At 41.2% G+C, this 17,628-nt stretch overlaps 1 protein-coding gene across 1 annotated transcript in view; it reads right to left on the bottom strand.

Moving 5' to 3' along the window:
• Window positions 1-17,628, bottom strand: part of kcnh4b (potassium voltage-gated channel, subfamily H (eag-related), member 4b) — a 192,904-nt gene that overhangs the window by 107,593 nt on the left and 67,683 nt on the right. The window contains exon 4 of the mRNA XM_052038383.1: window positions 10,691-10,821. Coding sequence (XP_051894343.1) covers window positions 10,691-10,821 — 131 coding nt within the window. The remainder of the gene's footprint in view (window positions 1-10,690; window positions 10,822-17,628) is intronic.

A 17,628-nucleotide genomic window follows, 5' to 3' on the forward strand; every position in this document is an offset into this window, starting at 1 on the left:
GCACTTGAGGAGATATTAAGGGATTTTCCAAGTAGTAGCTTCTAAAGAGTTTCTTACAAGATGAGAGGTAGAGAGGTGATGGATTAGGGAAGGCATTCCAGAGGCTCACAGCTGCGGGCATGGCTGCTAATTGTGGAATGACTAAATTCAAGGACGACCAAGAGTCCAGAGGTGGTGAAGCATTTTTCTTGCTTTATAGGACAGAAAAGATCACAAAGGCATTGAGGAGATGGACATTGGAAGGACTTGAAACCAAAGCTCAACTAAAAGCCAATGTAGGTCAGCAAATGAGTAAATGGGATTCAGTGTAACTTAGACAACAGTTTGCCCTTGTTTATGAAGGATTTTCACCCATTGTCTTGTGCATACTGCCTGTTACTCAGACACTATTCTTGTACTAAACTTGGGTATCTGGCCTGGTTGACCTTTAAGGCAAGAATAGTGGCTAAATGCCATTATTGAGGCACCATGAGTTTCATAGCTGTGTCTAAAGCTTAATTATGTCGGGCCTAGATTTTTCTTATTCTTCAACTAACTACGAAATGCACGTAAAACAGATCGGAGCGCTCCAACACACTGTTGCCAAATGCACCTAAATCAACATAATGAAATACTTTTCTGGTATAACGGGGTACATTTGGGTTAGATTCCTTGTCAACAACTGGTTACTGGATAGGATCTACTATTTTCTACATTTCTATTTGTGTCCTAGGGCAAAAGGTTATCTAGAAAATATTGAAACTGGAATGCTAGGATTCCATGCAGAAATGCCCAGAAATAAAAACGCAAGTGTTTTTAAGGAAGAGAAAATTCATTGAATCTAACAAACACACCCCTTAAAAAAAAACACATTCATCAAACAAATCTTCTTCCTTCCCCTGAAATGATTTTAATTCCAACTGGAACCTACTCAATTTTCCTTTTTTTCCTTCCTGGAATAGGTATGATTCCTTCCTCCGAACCCCGCAGGTTTATAAACTGATATTGGTGCACCTCATCAACCTACAAAGTCTACCTCATTTCAAAGACACTTTTTGCAATTTCACTGCTGTCTGGCACATCTCCAGATTCAGCACATCTAAGGTTTGTCCAACTTCTAACTTTTCTCTCCTTAATTCTACAGGCTCCCTGGTTTGATCCTGTCTACATCTGTACATTGGATTTTTTTACATTTGAAGTGCAGGAATGTGGGAGTATGGCAACTTGAACAAGGTAAAAACATAGTAATTACTATTGCAAGGTGCAACTTTACAGTGAGATTGATGTTAGAAACTTCAACACATTGTGCTCTGTGACCTGCCCAATTCTGTCAGAATATGGAGATGTGCCAAACCTCTTCTCTATTTAATTACAGAAAGTCACCATTGGATTAAAAATCTTACACCTCTTCACTTTGAGTAGACAGCACACAGACGTTTAGGCAGCATGTCTATTTACAGAAATTTTATTTTGTTTGGGTTCAAGTCTTTTTTATTATTGAATTAGTTGCTTTGATGACTACTTAATTCCTGAACTTTATAAAGAAAGATTGAAGGTTATTCCTAAAACAATCAACTCACTAATTGTGACCTATTTTATTGAACACTCTTTGCCTCCTCAACCAGCAACAGTCCAGGCACTGATATGCTCTGAACTGACATAAGACAAGCATGGAAATAGGATGTACACTGAAGGCCCTGGGTGCCCACAGAGAACTTACTGTTCTGGGACATTTCCCAGGAACACATAGAACCTTAGTTTATTGCTTCAGCTGAAAGATGGTACCTCAAACAACACAGCATTCCCTCAGTGCTGTACTGAGTGTTGGCTCAGATTATTGCCCCATTTTATAGTTTTTCAATGTACCTCGGTACATGTGACAGTAATAAATGAGTTCCAATACCAAATACACTGTTAAGCAATAAAAAGACTGATTGAAATCCCTTGGTACTTAGGATTATGGATAAAATCAGATTTTGTGCACTTGATATAATTTTTATATGTCATGTTATGCTTTATAAGTAAATAAATACTATTATACTATAACACAACATAAAACTGCATGAAATGTTTATTACATATTTATTTGGTTTGTTTGCATTAATTAATATATCTTGAAGATGATTTGCTCCATTAAGTTTGGATTTTTGATGTTTCAGACCTTTGCTCTGAGCTATTGTACAAGCAGGACTTGCGACATTCTTAAAAAAAAATCACATAAGGTGCCTTCAGTTTTTGAATGCAGTCTAACAAGGGATTGTTGCTATGAAGCATAACGTTCAAGATGGAATTAGATAAACAGTTGTGGTGTGGAAAAGTACAGGTCCAAAAAAAAGAACAGGGAATTGGGATTAAATTAAAAGCTCCAGTAACAAACTAGCTTGGGTATTACCTCATTTACGTGACCTTATTAACTATAATTCACCCGTCCAGGGAATGCATGTAATCAGTCATGTATGAAACTCCCCTCCCAAAGGATCATTTTAGAATGTAGGCAGAAGATCCCAACCCTTGAATACTTTAATTGGGGTAAACTTAAAGATATATCCAGGACACACCCTTCACCCAGTTCATTCACTCTGTCCTAGACTAGCACACTGTGGCTCTAGTTGTCACAAGAACAAAATACACACCAGCAATTTGCCAAGGCTTCTGTTAAGCAACATTTTCCCTATTTCCATCTCTACCATCAAGAAATGGGAAGCAGGTGCATAGGAATGCCACCACTTAAGAGTTCTCTCTATGGTCTTGAATTAGAGGCAATTTCCATTCCTTCATCATCACTTGCTCTAAAAGCTGGAACTCCCTACCCAAAAGCTCTGTGGGACTACAGTGGAACAAGAAGATGTTCATTATCACCTCCGCAAGGTCACATATGGATGAATGTTAAATGTTGGCCTTGCTTGTGATGCTCACATCTTCTAGATTAATAAACATGCCAAATCCATCTACCTGCTTCTAGGGCCTCTGACAATACACTACCAACTCTGGTGTTACGTTGCAACTTAATTGTCACCGCAAAATGAAAACCATTTTGAGTGGGCATTGAAATCTTAGTAACTTGTTGCATAATAAACCTTAAATCTGTGAAGGCAATTCCTGCAAATCTGAGGTTTTATGCAGAGTGCCTAAAAAGAAGCAAATTATACCCAGGAGCCTCTATAAATTGTATTTTTGAGATGCGAGTTTTTTTTCTGTCAGATGTAAATGTACTTTCATACTTATAGCCAGCCTGATTATTAATCAGGGTCAGTTTCTTGCCTTAAGTTCCAATGTAAAAGCCACATGTATAACAGCATGACTTGTGCACCAAAGTGTCAACAGCAGCAAGCAGGGGCGTATCAATACGTGATCAGGTTTTACTTACAAACATTCCCGACTGGGAGCTTTCAGTTTCCTGTCCATTGAGTACATGCAAATGGAGTAACAATAAAGAGAGAGTAAGGAACCAACATCGACTAACAGGAGTCACTCACAGCAACACATCAGTAACAAACAGGGCAGAGAAAGACACTTAAACAGGACACATATGATGTCTTTACAAGGATCCACAAACATTCTTTGTTCATATATGATGGGGATGTTACCAGGCTTGTTCCAGAGATTAATAGAACAATGAAGAACTGAATCCCTTTCCAATTAACTCCAAACTATAAAAGTCAATAAAATATAGTGCTAGAAACTTGAATTAATTTTATTTATTTAGGGATGATGACACACAATTAGATAGTTCTTTTCTACGTAACAGATAAGGCAGCAATTTTGTACTGATCCTGAAGAAATATTTTCTGAAGGCTGTGCCTCACTGTACCTTACCTGAGAAGATCCAAGTCTAGACAACTGACAGAAAACATCAAATTTAATCTCATTACCCACAGGATGTGTTGATAAGTGATACTACCCCTTTCCTTCTGTCAACAACTCATGGCAAACAAGAGCTTTGAACTGTAGAGGCCTGTAATTCAGTTCTACTTTAGCATGACTCATGGGTGAAATTAATGTAAATGTGTTTTTGGAAGAGGGAACTGCTAGAAGCCACAGGCCAGTCAGTCCCTGTGGAGTGAATGATTCAGGTCTCTTGATGAAAGGTCCATGCCTGAAATGAGAACCTGTCTATTTCCTCCACAGGGACTGACTGACAGGTTGAGATTTCCCAGCATTTTCTGTTCTTTCATTTTAGATTTCCAACATCTATACTATTCTAAAGAATATTTTCTTCTCCCCTGCCTTAATCCACTACAAGTGCTTTCTTGTTCAAATAAGATATGCTTTTTTTTAGGACACATGAAGAAAAGAAGACTTTTATTTGTACACTGATTTTCATGTTCCATTCAAGTATTTCAAAGTGCTTTACAACCAATGAAATGTGGTCATTGCTGCAATGTTGGAAATATAGCAGTCAGTTTGTGCAAAACAAGTTTCCACTCCAAAGTAATAATGGCTGGATAATCTTTGTTGGGAATGTTGACAAGTAAAATGTATTGGTCAGGACACTGGGGCCAAGTCAGTCTTTGCACCTTAATTGTCTTTGCACCTTAATTGTCTATCTGCATTGCACTTCCTCTATAACTGCCCCCGATGTACTTATGTGTGGAATGATCTGTTTGGATGCAAACAAAGCTTTTCACTGAATATCAGTACATGTAACAATAACAAACCAATTACAAATTACTCCCTCTACCAAGATCTGAGGGATTGTTGATAGCCATCTGAAGGGGTGGACGGGATTTTGGATTAACATCTCATCAAAAGGCAACAGCCCCAACAGTGTTCCATTCCTTCTGTCTGGGATTTAATGCTTAAACTTTTGGATTGAGACTTGAACCTCTGACTGGAGAGCAAGAAGGCCGCCAACTGAGCTGCAGTTATCAGTGGTTGTTGTGGAGCTTGCAAAAGGCAAGGGAAGGCGTAAAGAGTTTTTTTACAATTCAGCCAATTCAAATAAATGAATCACATTTGACAGGCATGCTGTGCCTTCCAAATCCCCCCATCACACTGAGTGACAGTTAAATGGACAGAGTGTTCAGTGTGCATTTACAGACATTAGCTGTCGCTTTGCCAGTGGTAGCCTGCATTATCTCTAATTCCACTCATAATGAAAGCACTAGTCTGGCAAACAAGTAGGACCTCTGGCCCTTGTAAGGATGTTTCAATCTCTCTTTGCATTGTGACCATTTTTCCTCTCATGGAAATGCAGGATTATTGCAGGATTATATGGTTTCATGGACATCCTCCAGTACTCTTTCCATGAGCCCTTTATTATATATGAAGGCAGATAAAGGCAATTTTACTGCAGAGGGCATTATAGCGAGATATAATGTTTTCATATATAAATATATTGTTTTCAGATCATCGTCAATTTGCCCATCGTTATGCAAGAGGGTAAAAATTAGTAGGTGATCTCATGTTCTAAAAGCTACTTGTTAAAATCCACTTCCAAATTTCAGCTCCATTGAAGCTACTATAGGGCAAGCAACAGAGGATGAGCTTCTACCTCAAGGTTTCTATTTCCATGAGTCAACTGAATTAATTAATTAAATGCAGATTGAGGACCATCCTCAGAATTTGCCCAGACGACTCAATTGATTAGTGGGCTGCTTCTGCACTGCCCAATCACAAAGACTAAAGCCTTTGGGATGGGGATCATCTCTCAACCAGGATAATTAACTACTGACAGGTTGTCATTCTCTTAGTCTGCTAAAATACTTCTGACAATTATTTACATGGAAATCCCAGTAAAGGAACATTCTTAAGACTGCAAGGCCAGATCAGGGAGTTTAAAATATGGACCAACATAATAATACTGTATATAATAAATCTATTTAAAAAGGCCCAGAGTCTGAGGTCTGCCTACAATGAGCTAATATATTTAGGAAGATGGGTGACGATGTACAGTTTTTAGTGTAATCTTTAGATGAGAAGATACTTTAAAATTTGCTGTACATAAGGTTTACTCTCCAATGAAGTTGTCCTTCAATATCTGGTGCTGAACACTTGATATAGTTGTGTCAATGCAGTGAATTCCTCTTGCAAAATTTGGTTTCCTTGACTTCAGTGTAGCCAAGTTTTGGAAGCTGATAACAATTCGCAGATTTAAATGTTGCACATTAAGGACTGTTCACCTGCAGAAAAAAATCAAAATTTTCTTTTTTTTAAATGTTCTCTTTGTTCTCCCCCACCACACTGACAAACCTTTCCCTTCAAAAGATGTTGCTTGTCAGGGTGGGGTTGATTTTACAGCTGCAGTCCTGGGCTCCTCATCAAAGCCACCATCTACAGACTGAATTTAGAGAACAAAGGGGGGCAATTCTAACCGCACCAATCCATTAGGAAACCGGCATGATTGCACACACACTGGTTTTACAAACCCATCTGACTTCACTCTCCACTGAAGCCAGTAGAGATCGGCATTTGATGAGGTTTTAAACTACCGTTCAACTCAGCATGTTAGGTTAAATTTCCTCTACAGAAGTATTAACAGGGGGTAACAATCAGAGCCAAACCTATGTTGACCTGACTCCTAGATGCATCTGCCCAACAGCTGTTGAACATCTGTTTGTACCATTATTTTGCAAACATGACTGGAAAGTCAGACAGAAATAATACTGTCATTTAATTGGTGATGGAGGACAATATATTTTCTGTACAGTAGATTCAATAGATATATTTCTAAAGTATTGTTTAGGCATTTTCTGCTTGAATCTATTTAAAATATTTCATCATGTTTATTAAATAGGAAGAGAAAGATTAATCCAAACTCTTGATAAATAAAATGATATATTGTCTTTAGTGTATGCATTATCTCAGATAGAAAGATCAATAAGAATGTTAGAAGGGCCATTTATTAACTTATACTTAAAAATAAAAATGGATAAAATACATTCTTTTTTGAAAATCACAGCTTCGTATTGTAAAAGTCCTAAAACAAGTTGATTAAGATCACATTCCTTCCTGAAATATTGCACTCTGTACAGATAATCAGAAAACCGGACTTCTTAAAGTGCATTTAAATCACAGAAATGTGTGTAGTTCAAATACACTTTAAGCTGTGGCAAAAAAGAACAGTCAATCCTCAGGCCGTTAATGAAAAGGGTTGCTTTTAACCACAGAGTGTCTGCTTCAGTTTGGTTCTGTCTGATTGAAGTTGATGGAGAATTATACTTTGCTCTACAACCTACTAATGCAATCTGTCAAAGTGTGACAGAAATGAACTCAGCATAAAGTGATGCTCTGTCAGAAGCACAGAAATCCTTCCAGCAAAGGGAAACTTGATTAAGGTTCAGGAGAGGAAGTGCAGTCGGCAAAGCTTTTGCGCCTACACAAGGCAGTTTATTTTGGACATTTCAACAGAGTGGAACTTGCTTTGAATCACACGACAGCTGACTTCACTGCAACCCCTTTACTGCAGGGTTTAAAGAGGTGATTTCACCCTTGGGGAGTTTCAGGCAGTCCCCAAGGAAAATAGGAAATTGCTAATCTGAAACCCTGAATAAATTTCAAGCATGTTAACTTCTTTATTTTAAAAGCAACTTCATTACTACAGATTTCATTATTTTTTGAAAGGTAAGTATATTGGGATTATACATTCATGTGGGACCTGCATGAAAACTGTCTGTCCTTTTCACTTTGTGCTGGATTTCCTTACCATTAGGCTTCAGATTGAATGGGTTTAAAAATCACTGGTGGTTCTGCTTTCTGTTAGGGTTACAGACCTTGAAGAGTAATGACATTCAATCCCTTACCAGGAAGAATGTACTGGCACTAGATAAGCTACAAAAGAATTTACAAGGTTCTACCAGGGCTTTGGAAGCTCAGTTGTGAGGATTTGGCTGAGGTAGTTTCCTTGGAAACAGGGTGCAGTTTAAGTGAAGTGTATAAAGTTGTTAGCACTCTTAAGTGGAAATGTGTGAAGGCAGCTTTCATTTCACACTCTCTTTGTTTCTCTCTCTCTCTCACACACAAACACACGCACACACACACACACACACGGGCTCAGATACAGGTGCCCTTGCCTCACTTCCATCCATCCTATCCAATGCCCTGATCCCTCTCACCCTCAATCTTTTCACCTTCAGCGTCCTCCTGCCCCTTAACCAACTCCCTCAGACTCCCTTCCTCCAACCCTTATACCCTCTCCACCTTGCTAACTGGCCATCTTCTTCCTTCCCAGGACCAACCACCCCTCCTCCTGGACCTCTACGTCACTACGCCCACTTCACCAGTCCCTTCGTTCAAGGCCTCCACAAGTCCTTCACTCCCCAGTCTGGAGAAAACCCCCAAGCCCTTGAGCAGCGTTCCCTCAGCAACGGCAGGGCTGCAGTACGGGAAGCAGATGGTGCCAAACTTGGGTCAAGGGGCTGACATTATTATGGACCCCAGGACACTGCTGTGCACAGCAGGGCAGGGGATAAAGTCCCCCGGAAGGCCGGTTAACATGGGGGATCTCTTCCCTTCAGCTCTCCTTCACTTTACTCAACCCATTTCAGAGAGTCATAGAGGAACTTGGAACAGGATCCTCCTGGTGCCAGGAGATCCATTATTATTGCCCAGGAACTCAGATGCTTTGACATTGACATCGACATCATAGGCAAGAAATGGGCAGCTCAAAGAACAAGGTGGAAGGGTAAACAGGAGGAAAAAACAAAACCTTCATTGCAGTGGGTTTTAGTGTCAGGAATGAGCTGGCTTGGTGACTCACTGGCTCTCCTTGTGGGAAAAGTGAACATATCATAACCCTCTGCTCATTCTAATGTGGAATGAGTTTGCTATGGTCATGAGCACAAGTGTCCCAACTATGGAAGGTACAGATGTGGCCAACAAGGATGTCTGTTCTGATCCTGGAAAGACTCTTCCCAAAGGGAGACAAATTGATCCTCCCAGATGATTTCAATGCCAGGAAAAGATAGAATTCTCTGGCAAAGCCTTGATTGGGAAAGATGGAGAAGGGAAAGCTAATTCCAACACAGTTCTCCTTTTGACCAAGTCCTTGGTGCATGGCCTTGACATAATCGACACTCAGTTGTGATAGAGAGACAAGCACAAGACCTCATGACAACACACTGATCCAGGCAATGGGCACCTTTTAGATTACGTAATTGTCTGAGGGTGAGATTAAAAGGACATCCGCATCAGTAGTGCCATGACACATATCAATGACTTGGACTGACAGCTGCCTAATCTACTCCAGTATCTCCATCAGTCTAACCCCAGGATCCATGGAAATATTGGTGCATGGAAGTTAACACTGAAGGTCTCACATAATAATAACTTTCCTGGTCAGCACCTCACATACAATCTGCAGACTTCCAAGTGTTGTGAACAATCCACAACGTCTGGGCTACCCTGTGAAGAGATCTTGGCTTCTCAATGCCTCCTTGGAAAAGTCGTACACCCCACCACTTCCAGAGAATCCCTGGGCCATGACTGTTCCAAATGGAGAAGGAGAAGTTTGAATGGCATTGAGAAACTCTTGCCCATTTGTTGAAAGCATACAGCCCACATAAACAGCAGGAGTACACTACCCCCCAACCACCCATGTACCCACCTCCTGCCTCACCTGTGGCAGAATCTGTGGATTCCAGATGAGCCACCTCAGAACCTGCAGAAATGGTGTGTAAAGGGTTAAGCCAGAGGATGGAGTATCAGTGGCTCAGCAGCTACAAGAGGCTATTTGCCCTTTGTGAATCAGGAGATGATGCCTGTTCCTCTCAGATATATTGATTATAACCACTAAGAACTTTCCTGATGTTCTTTAAGCAGCATCCTATGGCCCTTAAAGGTATCTTGTTTTGGAGCCAACTTGCATATACAATGCATCAAAACCACCGGCTGTGAAACGGCAGTAGTCACACTTCCAGCAGAGCACAGCATAGGAAAATGGGCAAAAGGGATCGTGACCTGAAATTCCTCCCTCATCCTCCAAAAGTTCTCCTGCAGTAAATATACAATCCAGCCATGAGTCAGAAATGGAAGAATGCTGTTATGTTTAATGCATACTGATGGGTTGGAGTAAGGGAGGGCGATGAGCCCTGACTGCAACCCAGTGAAGATGACAGGCAAAGGAAGAACACACAGGGATGAACATTGAGGGGTAGGAAGAACATTTAGGGGAGAGTTGATTATAGTTAAACAGCATGCCACAACAGAAACTTAAGATACAACTTCTCAACGATGCATGATAGCTGGCTCACACTGTAGCTCGGAGTAGGAAATTAAATTCTGTTCTGCACACGATCTTATTATTCATAAGTGACTCAATAGCTACTTTACTGCTGTTTGGTAATCTATGGCTTACAATGTGTATTCAGGAGAGGCAGAGATTCATTTCCCTTATTTCACAGAGCTGAGCAGCTCTCCATGACCTACCAAGATTCAGTATCAGCTGTGGCTCCTCCACAGGCCCTTGGTGTGTTGAACTGTTGGGCTGGTGCTGGATGCTTGCCATGCCCTGACCCTGTAGAAGCCTAGTGTCATTTAATTAAAATTCACCAGGATGTCAATCACTGGACACTGCCTTAAGGCTCTTGACAATTCCTTACCTCTTTCAACAAAGTTGTTCAGTCCAAATGAGAGCGGAACAATTTTAAAATAAACACAAACGCACGACATCTCAAGCCATGGTTTACATGTCAGGAAATAAGGGGTTGCTACCATTCATTCTCATTAACAGAATAATAAAATCATTATGTACATAGGGAAGGGACATACTCACGTTATTCAGAGCAACTTTACTTTTGTCTTGTTTCTGAAGGTGGCTGGTCAGACGGTAGAGGACTGTTCGGCCCTGTCTACGTGCGGCACTGAAGTGGGACCCACCTCCCTTTTTGTTTTTGTGCTTCTCCTCTGTGGGGAAGAACAGAAGGAGAACATAAAATCTAACACCAGGCAACACAAAGTGAGGCAGCAGAGGAAGGGGAGAAGGTTGAGAGTCGCCAGCCCCTCCGATGGGTCATCAGAATCATTCAAGTTGCCGGCCACTCTTTGTGAGCTGATCTGCAAAGAACTGAGGAAATGCTGCAAGTTTATAAGATACGATGAACACTGGCTCAATCTTTCAGAAACTCCCTGCAGATGTCAGAGAAGAAATCATGCTAAACTGCAGAAATTGGGGTTGTTCTCCTTGAAGGTGTCATTCTTTCTTGACCAGCGTGGGAAAAGAAGGTTGGGAGGAGACTCGATGGAGGTGTGCAGGATTGCAGTGGGTTTAATTTGGGTAAATAGACAGAAGTCAGCCCCAGAATGGATGGGCAGGACCAGGGGACATAGATTTAAAGTACTGGGCAGGAGATATGGAGGAATGTGAAAATTGTTATTTTCTCAGAAAAGTTATGATCTGGAATTGTAAGAATGGTGGAGGCAGAATAAAGAGGGCTTTCAAAAAGGAATTGGATGGACACTCGAGAGACAGTATTGTGCAGAGTCTTTGGGGGTAGGGAGGTGGCATGGGACTGAACAGACTGCACTGGCATAGCACAGATGTGCCAAATGGACTCCTGTTCACCAACAATTCCATGATTCTGTAAGATCGTCATAATGATGTTGAAGAGTTCTTAGATGATTTCTGTCATTGCAAATCTTGATGACTTTAAGTTTTCTGACACCAGATCTAAAGTTACCAGTCACTAGTCTGAACTGTCATTTTTTTTTGAAGTTTATCACTTCACCTCTACCCTGTTATATTGCCTGCCTATTAATTGGTGCCCTGACTTTAATATTCTCATCCTTGCTTTCCTTCCCTCCATGAACTTGCTATCTCCCGCATCATCCTCCAGCCCTCCAACCCTCCGTACCAATGTTCCAATTCTGGCTTCTTTTATCATCCCTGAATTCAATCACTCCAATAACGACAACCGTATCATCACGTCACAGAGAGGTACAGCATGGAAACAAGCCCCTTGGCCCATCGAGTCCACACTAACCTTCAACCACCCATTTACACTAATCCTACGTTATTCTCCCCATATTCACATCTACTCCCCCCAATTTTTACAACTCACCTCCACACTAGGGGCAATTTACAGCCAATTAACCTACCAACCCGCACGTCTTTGAGATGTGGAAGGAAACTGAAGCACCCAAAGGAAACCTGTGCTATCAAGGTCCAAGGCTTTGGATTTCCCTCCATAAACCTTGACCTTTTCATCCTTAAAAATACTTCCGAAGACCTGCACCTTTGAACCAGCTTTATCTCATCTTTCTTAATATCTCCTCATGTAGCTCCGTATCATTTTATTTTACAATGCTTCATGGGACACTTTGTTAATTTAAGCATTCCCTATAGATTGAGGTTGGTGCTTTGGTTGCCTTTTCAAATGATAATTGATGCTAAGCTTGCCATATGTTTGCCAGTGATGAACTTTCTATAATATTTATTTCTCAGGGTAATACAAACAGAATAATTATTGGAGGAAATCAGACATAAATATTCATGTCACAGTGTGAATAAAGTTTAAAATCGTCAACAAATTTGAATGTGACATTTATTACTGATGTTCATTCCAAGCAAACATTTCAAGCCTTTAGATACTCTGTGGAGTTGAGCCAGATTTAGCCTGTTGCTCATGGTCCCCATCCACACTACCTGAGTCAGATGTGGAGGTGCTGATTGAGCTGACCCTCTGACCTAGTCATGCGTAATGAGGTCCCAGGTGTGTACTGTTGAGGTCCCTCCGAAGGAGCAGCCTGACAGCCATAGTGCGGCACAGTGGCACAGCTCGCAGAGCTGCTGCCTTACAGGTCCAGTGACCAGGGTTCAATCCTGACCTCCAGCAATGCCCGTGTGGAGTTTGCGGGCGCTCCAGTTTCCTTCACATCCCAAAGGTGTGCAAGTTGGTAGGTTAATAAGACCATAAGACATAGGAGCAGAATTAGGACATTCAGCCCATTGAGTCTGTTCCGTCATTCGATCATGGTTGATTTATTTTTCCCTCTCAACCCCATTCTCCTGCTTTCTCCCTGTAACCTTTGACGCCCTCACTAATCAAGAACTGATCAACCTCCACTTTAAATATACCCAATGACTTGGCCTCCACAGCTATCTGTGGCAATGAATTCCACAGATTCATCACCCTCTGGCTGAAGAAATTCCTCCTCATCTCAGTTCTAAAGGGACATTCTTTTATTCTGAGGCTGTGCCCTCTGGTCCTAGACTCTCCCACTACTGGAACGATCCTCTCCACGTCCACTCTGTCCAGGCCTTTCAATATTTGATAGGTTTCAAAGAGATCCCCCTCAACCTTCTAAACCCCAGTGTGTTACAGGCCCAGAACCATCAAACACTCCTCATACATTAACCCTTTCATTCCTGGGGTCATTCTTGTAAACCTCCTCTGGACCCTCTCTAATGCCAGCACATCCTTTGGGCCACATATGAGGCCCAAAACTGCTGACAATACTCCAAATGTGGTCTGACCAATGTCTTATAAAGTCTCAGCATTACATCCTTGCTTTTATATTCTAGTCCTTTTGAAATGAATGCTAACATTGCATTTGCCTTCCTTACTACCGACTCAACCTTTAGGGAATCCTGCACTAGGACTCCCAATACCCTTGGCATCTCTGGTTTCTGAATTCACTCCCCATTTAGAAAATAGTCTGCACCTTTATTCCTTCTACCAAAGTACATGACCATACACTTCCCTACACTGTATTCTATCTGCCATTTCTTTGCCCATTCTCCCAACTTGCCCAAGTCCTTCTGCAGACTCCCTGCTTCCTCAACATTACCTGCTCCTCCACATATCTTTGTAACGTCTGCAAACTTGGCCATAAAGCCATTAATTCTGTCATCCAGATCATTAATGTATAACATGAAAAGTAGTGGACCCAACACCAACCCCTGTGGAACACCACTAATCACAGGCAGCCAACCAGGAAAGGCCCCCTTTATTCCCACTCTTTGCCTTCTGCCAGTCAGCCAATCTTCTATCCATGCTAGTACCTTTCCTGTAACACCATGGGCTCCTATCTTGTTTAGCAGCCTCATGTGTGGCACCTTCTTAAAGGCCTTCTGAAAATCCAAGTAAACAACATCCACTGACTCTCCTTTATCTATCCTGCCTGTTACTTCCTCAAAGAATTCCAACAAATTTGTCAGGCAAGATCTCCCCTCAAGGAAACCATGCTGACTTCGGCCTATTTTATCCAAGTACCCCGAAACTTAATCCTTGATAATGAACTCTAATATCTGACCAACCATTGAAGTCAGGCTAACTGACCTACCATTTCCTGTCTTATGCCTCCCTCCCTTCTTAAAGAGTGGAGTGACATTTGTGATTTTCCAGTCCTCTGGATCTAGTGATTCTTGAAAGATCACTACTAATGCCTCCACAATCTCTTCAGCTACCTCTTTCAGAACCATGAGGTGTAGTCCATCTGGTCCAGGTGACTTATCCACCTTCAGACCTTTCAGCTTCCCAAGCACCTTCTCCTTAGTAATAGCGACTACACTCACTTCTGCCCCCTGACTCTCTCATGTTTATCCTGTTAGATGCTAATCAAGTGGGCTGCTTTGTGCTTGAGTTGCTTGAATGTTGTTGGAGATATACTTACTCAGATTAGGTGAGTCTGGATGAGTATCATTCCATTTCACTCCTGACATGCTCTGTAGATAGTCAAAAGACTTTCTAGTATGAAGTGATAAGTCACTCACTGCAGAATACCAAACCTTTGGCCTGAACTTTTCAATGGTCAGTCCAGTTAAGTTTCTGGTCAATGGTGATCCTAATGATTGAGGGCCCAGTTGTGGCCATGCTTTTTAACGTAATGGTAAGGTGGTGGGGGTAGCTAGGCACCATCTTTGTGGACTTGAACGTTGCCTGGTCCTTCCGCAGCACAGTTGTTACTTGTCACCTATCAGCACATACTGAGAACATATGCCTTTGGCGTAAAGTTGGAATTTCACACAGTGGAGTAGATCAATAGGAGGAATTTTTTTGTTAATAGTGAGTGCACATCTACTGAATAAACATGTTCTCAGGATATCATCAATATTTGAAGAGATCCAGAAACCAAAAGAAGTAGAAGATGGGGTGTTTTGTAGATTGTTAAATCCCAAAGGAGTGGAGTTGAGTGGACTGAGGAAAGTCAAAGAGGACCATGAGAGGAAAAAATGTCATCAGAATGAATTTACAAATTATATCAGTAAAAACAGAATTGTTGAAATGGGTTAATTATGAGGAGGATAAAGCCAATAGTGAGGGATATCGGGTTGGGTCTGATGAGGTTTGGGTTGATAGGAATGATAATGTGATGGACTGGAAGGAAATTTTAGTTATATCAGATCAGCTAAGTGAAGTCAAAGATTCTAGTGGAATTTGAAGGAGCAAGCTGCAGACTCGATGGGAATTATACAATAGGTACTCTACTGAGTGGACATATGTTAAGAAACTGGAAAATAAATGGTTTTTGAAGTTTGCAGCTAGTTGCAAATCAGAGTGAAAGATGAATGAGTGAGTCTCCAGTCAATCAAACTTGATGCTAACATAGCTGTAAGTGCTTGAGAATGATTTTATGCACCGAATTTCAAATGTAACTATCCTCCGCCCATTGCGTTTTCTGGAGAAGTTACCCTTCTCTTATTGGGAGAAGTTATTGCTTCCTCTGTTCTTTAAACATGTTTTTTTCTGAATAAATCAACTTTGCTATTCAATAGACTGCTGATAGTTATACACCTCCCACCAACTGCATCTCATTGCCTGAAGCAATATTATCAAAATCAGTCCTTATGCAGGGTCCTGACCTGAAACGTTGACTGCCTGCTTTTCTCCATGGATGCTGCCTGGCCTGCTGAGGTCCTCCGGCATCATCGTGTTTTTTTTATCAATAGATATCCTGTTCTTGAAAGGGATTCAAAACTAATATAGTTAATTTGGAACGTAAGAGGAGGAGCTGGCCACTGAACCCCTTGAGCATATTCTGTCATTCAATTATTGATTCATATCTGATTGGTATCCAATCTCCATCCACCTAGTGCTTCCATTATCCTTAAAGCCCTTGCCCAAAAAGAAGACACCTACTCTAATTCTGAAGTGTTCATAGGCCTGGTCTTTGTGCAAAATATTTCTTCTTGATGTCATTATGGCTCCAATTTTAAGGAGATACTGCTTTAATTTCCATTTCCTGCTCAAGAAACTGGATTGTACCCATCTACCCTGTCAGTCCTTTAGTCACCTTACACACCTCAAATAGAGAATTTGTTAGTGTTCAAAGGAATGCAGAAATAATCAGTGCAATCTGTTCTTTAACTTAATCATTTCAATGCTCAACATATGCTGCAGATGTGAAGAAGTCATTTGAAGGAGTTCAGTTAGAGCTCTGTACAGCTATAATACAACTTCCAGCTCTTTGCATTTCAGCCCTCGAGATAAAGTCAAAGATTTCATTAGCCATTTAAACTATTTTCTGGACAAATCCACCAACTTCGAGTGAGAACTGGTCAGTTAGTTTTACTGCTACATCCAAAAAATTGTAGGGACACTTAAGGATGATATTACCCATGTCTTTGGGTACAAAGGGGTGACAATGCTTAATAAAGTTCATCCACTGAGGTGGTAAACACGTGGAAAATGGAAAAAAATATATGTAACTAGTAGCAAAGCTCTCTACAGTACACCACAAGAGGCTACTGGAAATCTGGAGTCAAGGAGAGGATAACAAACTTGATTAAAAAATTGCTTTGAAGACAGTGGGTGAGGAGTTACTTTTCAGAATGGTTGGCAATGAATAACACACACACTGAGAGTTCATTGAGTCATGGAGACATACAGCATAGAAACAAGCCCTTCTGCTCACTGTCCACACCAACCATCGAGCACACATTTACGTTAATCCCATTTAATTCTCATTCCATCAACTTCCCATCAACTCTCTCCAGATTCCACCATTTACCTACACACTAACAGCAACTTACAATTCACTTACCAACCCACACGTGTTTGGGATGTGGGAGGAAACTGGAGAACCCCAGGGAAACCCAACAGAGAGAACATGTAAACTCCACACAGACAGCACCAGAGGTCAGGATTGAACCTGGGTCACTGGAGCCATGAGGAAGCAGCTTTATTAGAAACACCACTATGGTGCTCCGTTCTGGGAAACATCCATTCACAGTGCAGATCAATCTTTTGATTATAGGCCTAGAGACTTCAAACTGGGTATGACACTGAAATAGGAGATTAAGTTAATTTGTAGAAGACTGACGGCAACTGTTATGGACTTTGAGAGGAATGGGATGGGGGAATACGCTAAGAGGGGGCAGAGAGAATTCAGGGCCAGTGAGTGTGTGGTGAATCATTTTGATAACATTAAGCAATAATTACACTCTGAATAGAATGATATAGTATTGCAGAAGAGAATGAACACAAACGTCTGGTGGAATTCAAGCATCTGACTGGAAGATTAACATGGGGATGGACAGAGTACAGAAGATGCCTTGTGGCTTTTTATTTATTCAGGGGATAATGGGATTGTTTCCAAATCCAGTGTTCATTGCCTTTCTCTGCTTGTCGTTAAACTGTGTGGCATGCTTGACCATTTCAGAAGCCATCTGAGAATCAGTCACATTAGTGTGAGTCTGGAGTTACATGTAATCCAGACCAAGGACATCAGCTTTCCATGCCTGAAAGGCATAACTAATACAATAGATGGGCC

The sequence above is a fragment of the Pristis pectinata genome, chromosome 25 (assembly GCF_009764475.1).
Source record: "Pristis pectinata isolate sPriPec2 chromosome 25, sPriPec2.1.pri, whole genome shotgun sequence".
NCBI classification, from domain to species: Eukaryota; Metazoa; Chordata; class Chondrichthyes; order Rhinopristiformes; family Pristidae; genus Pristis; species Pristis pectinata.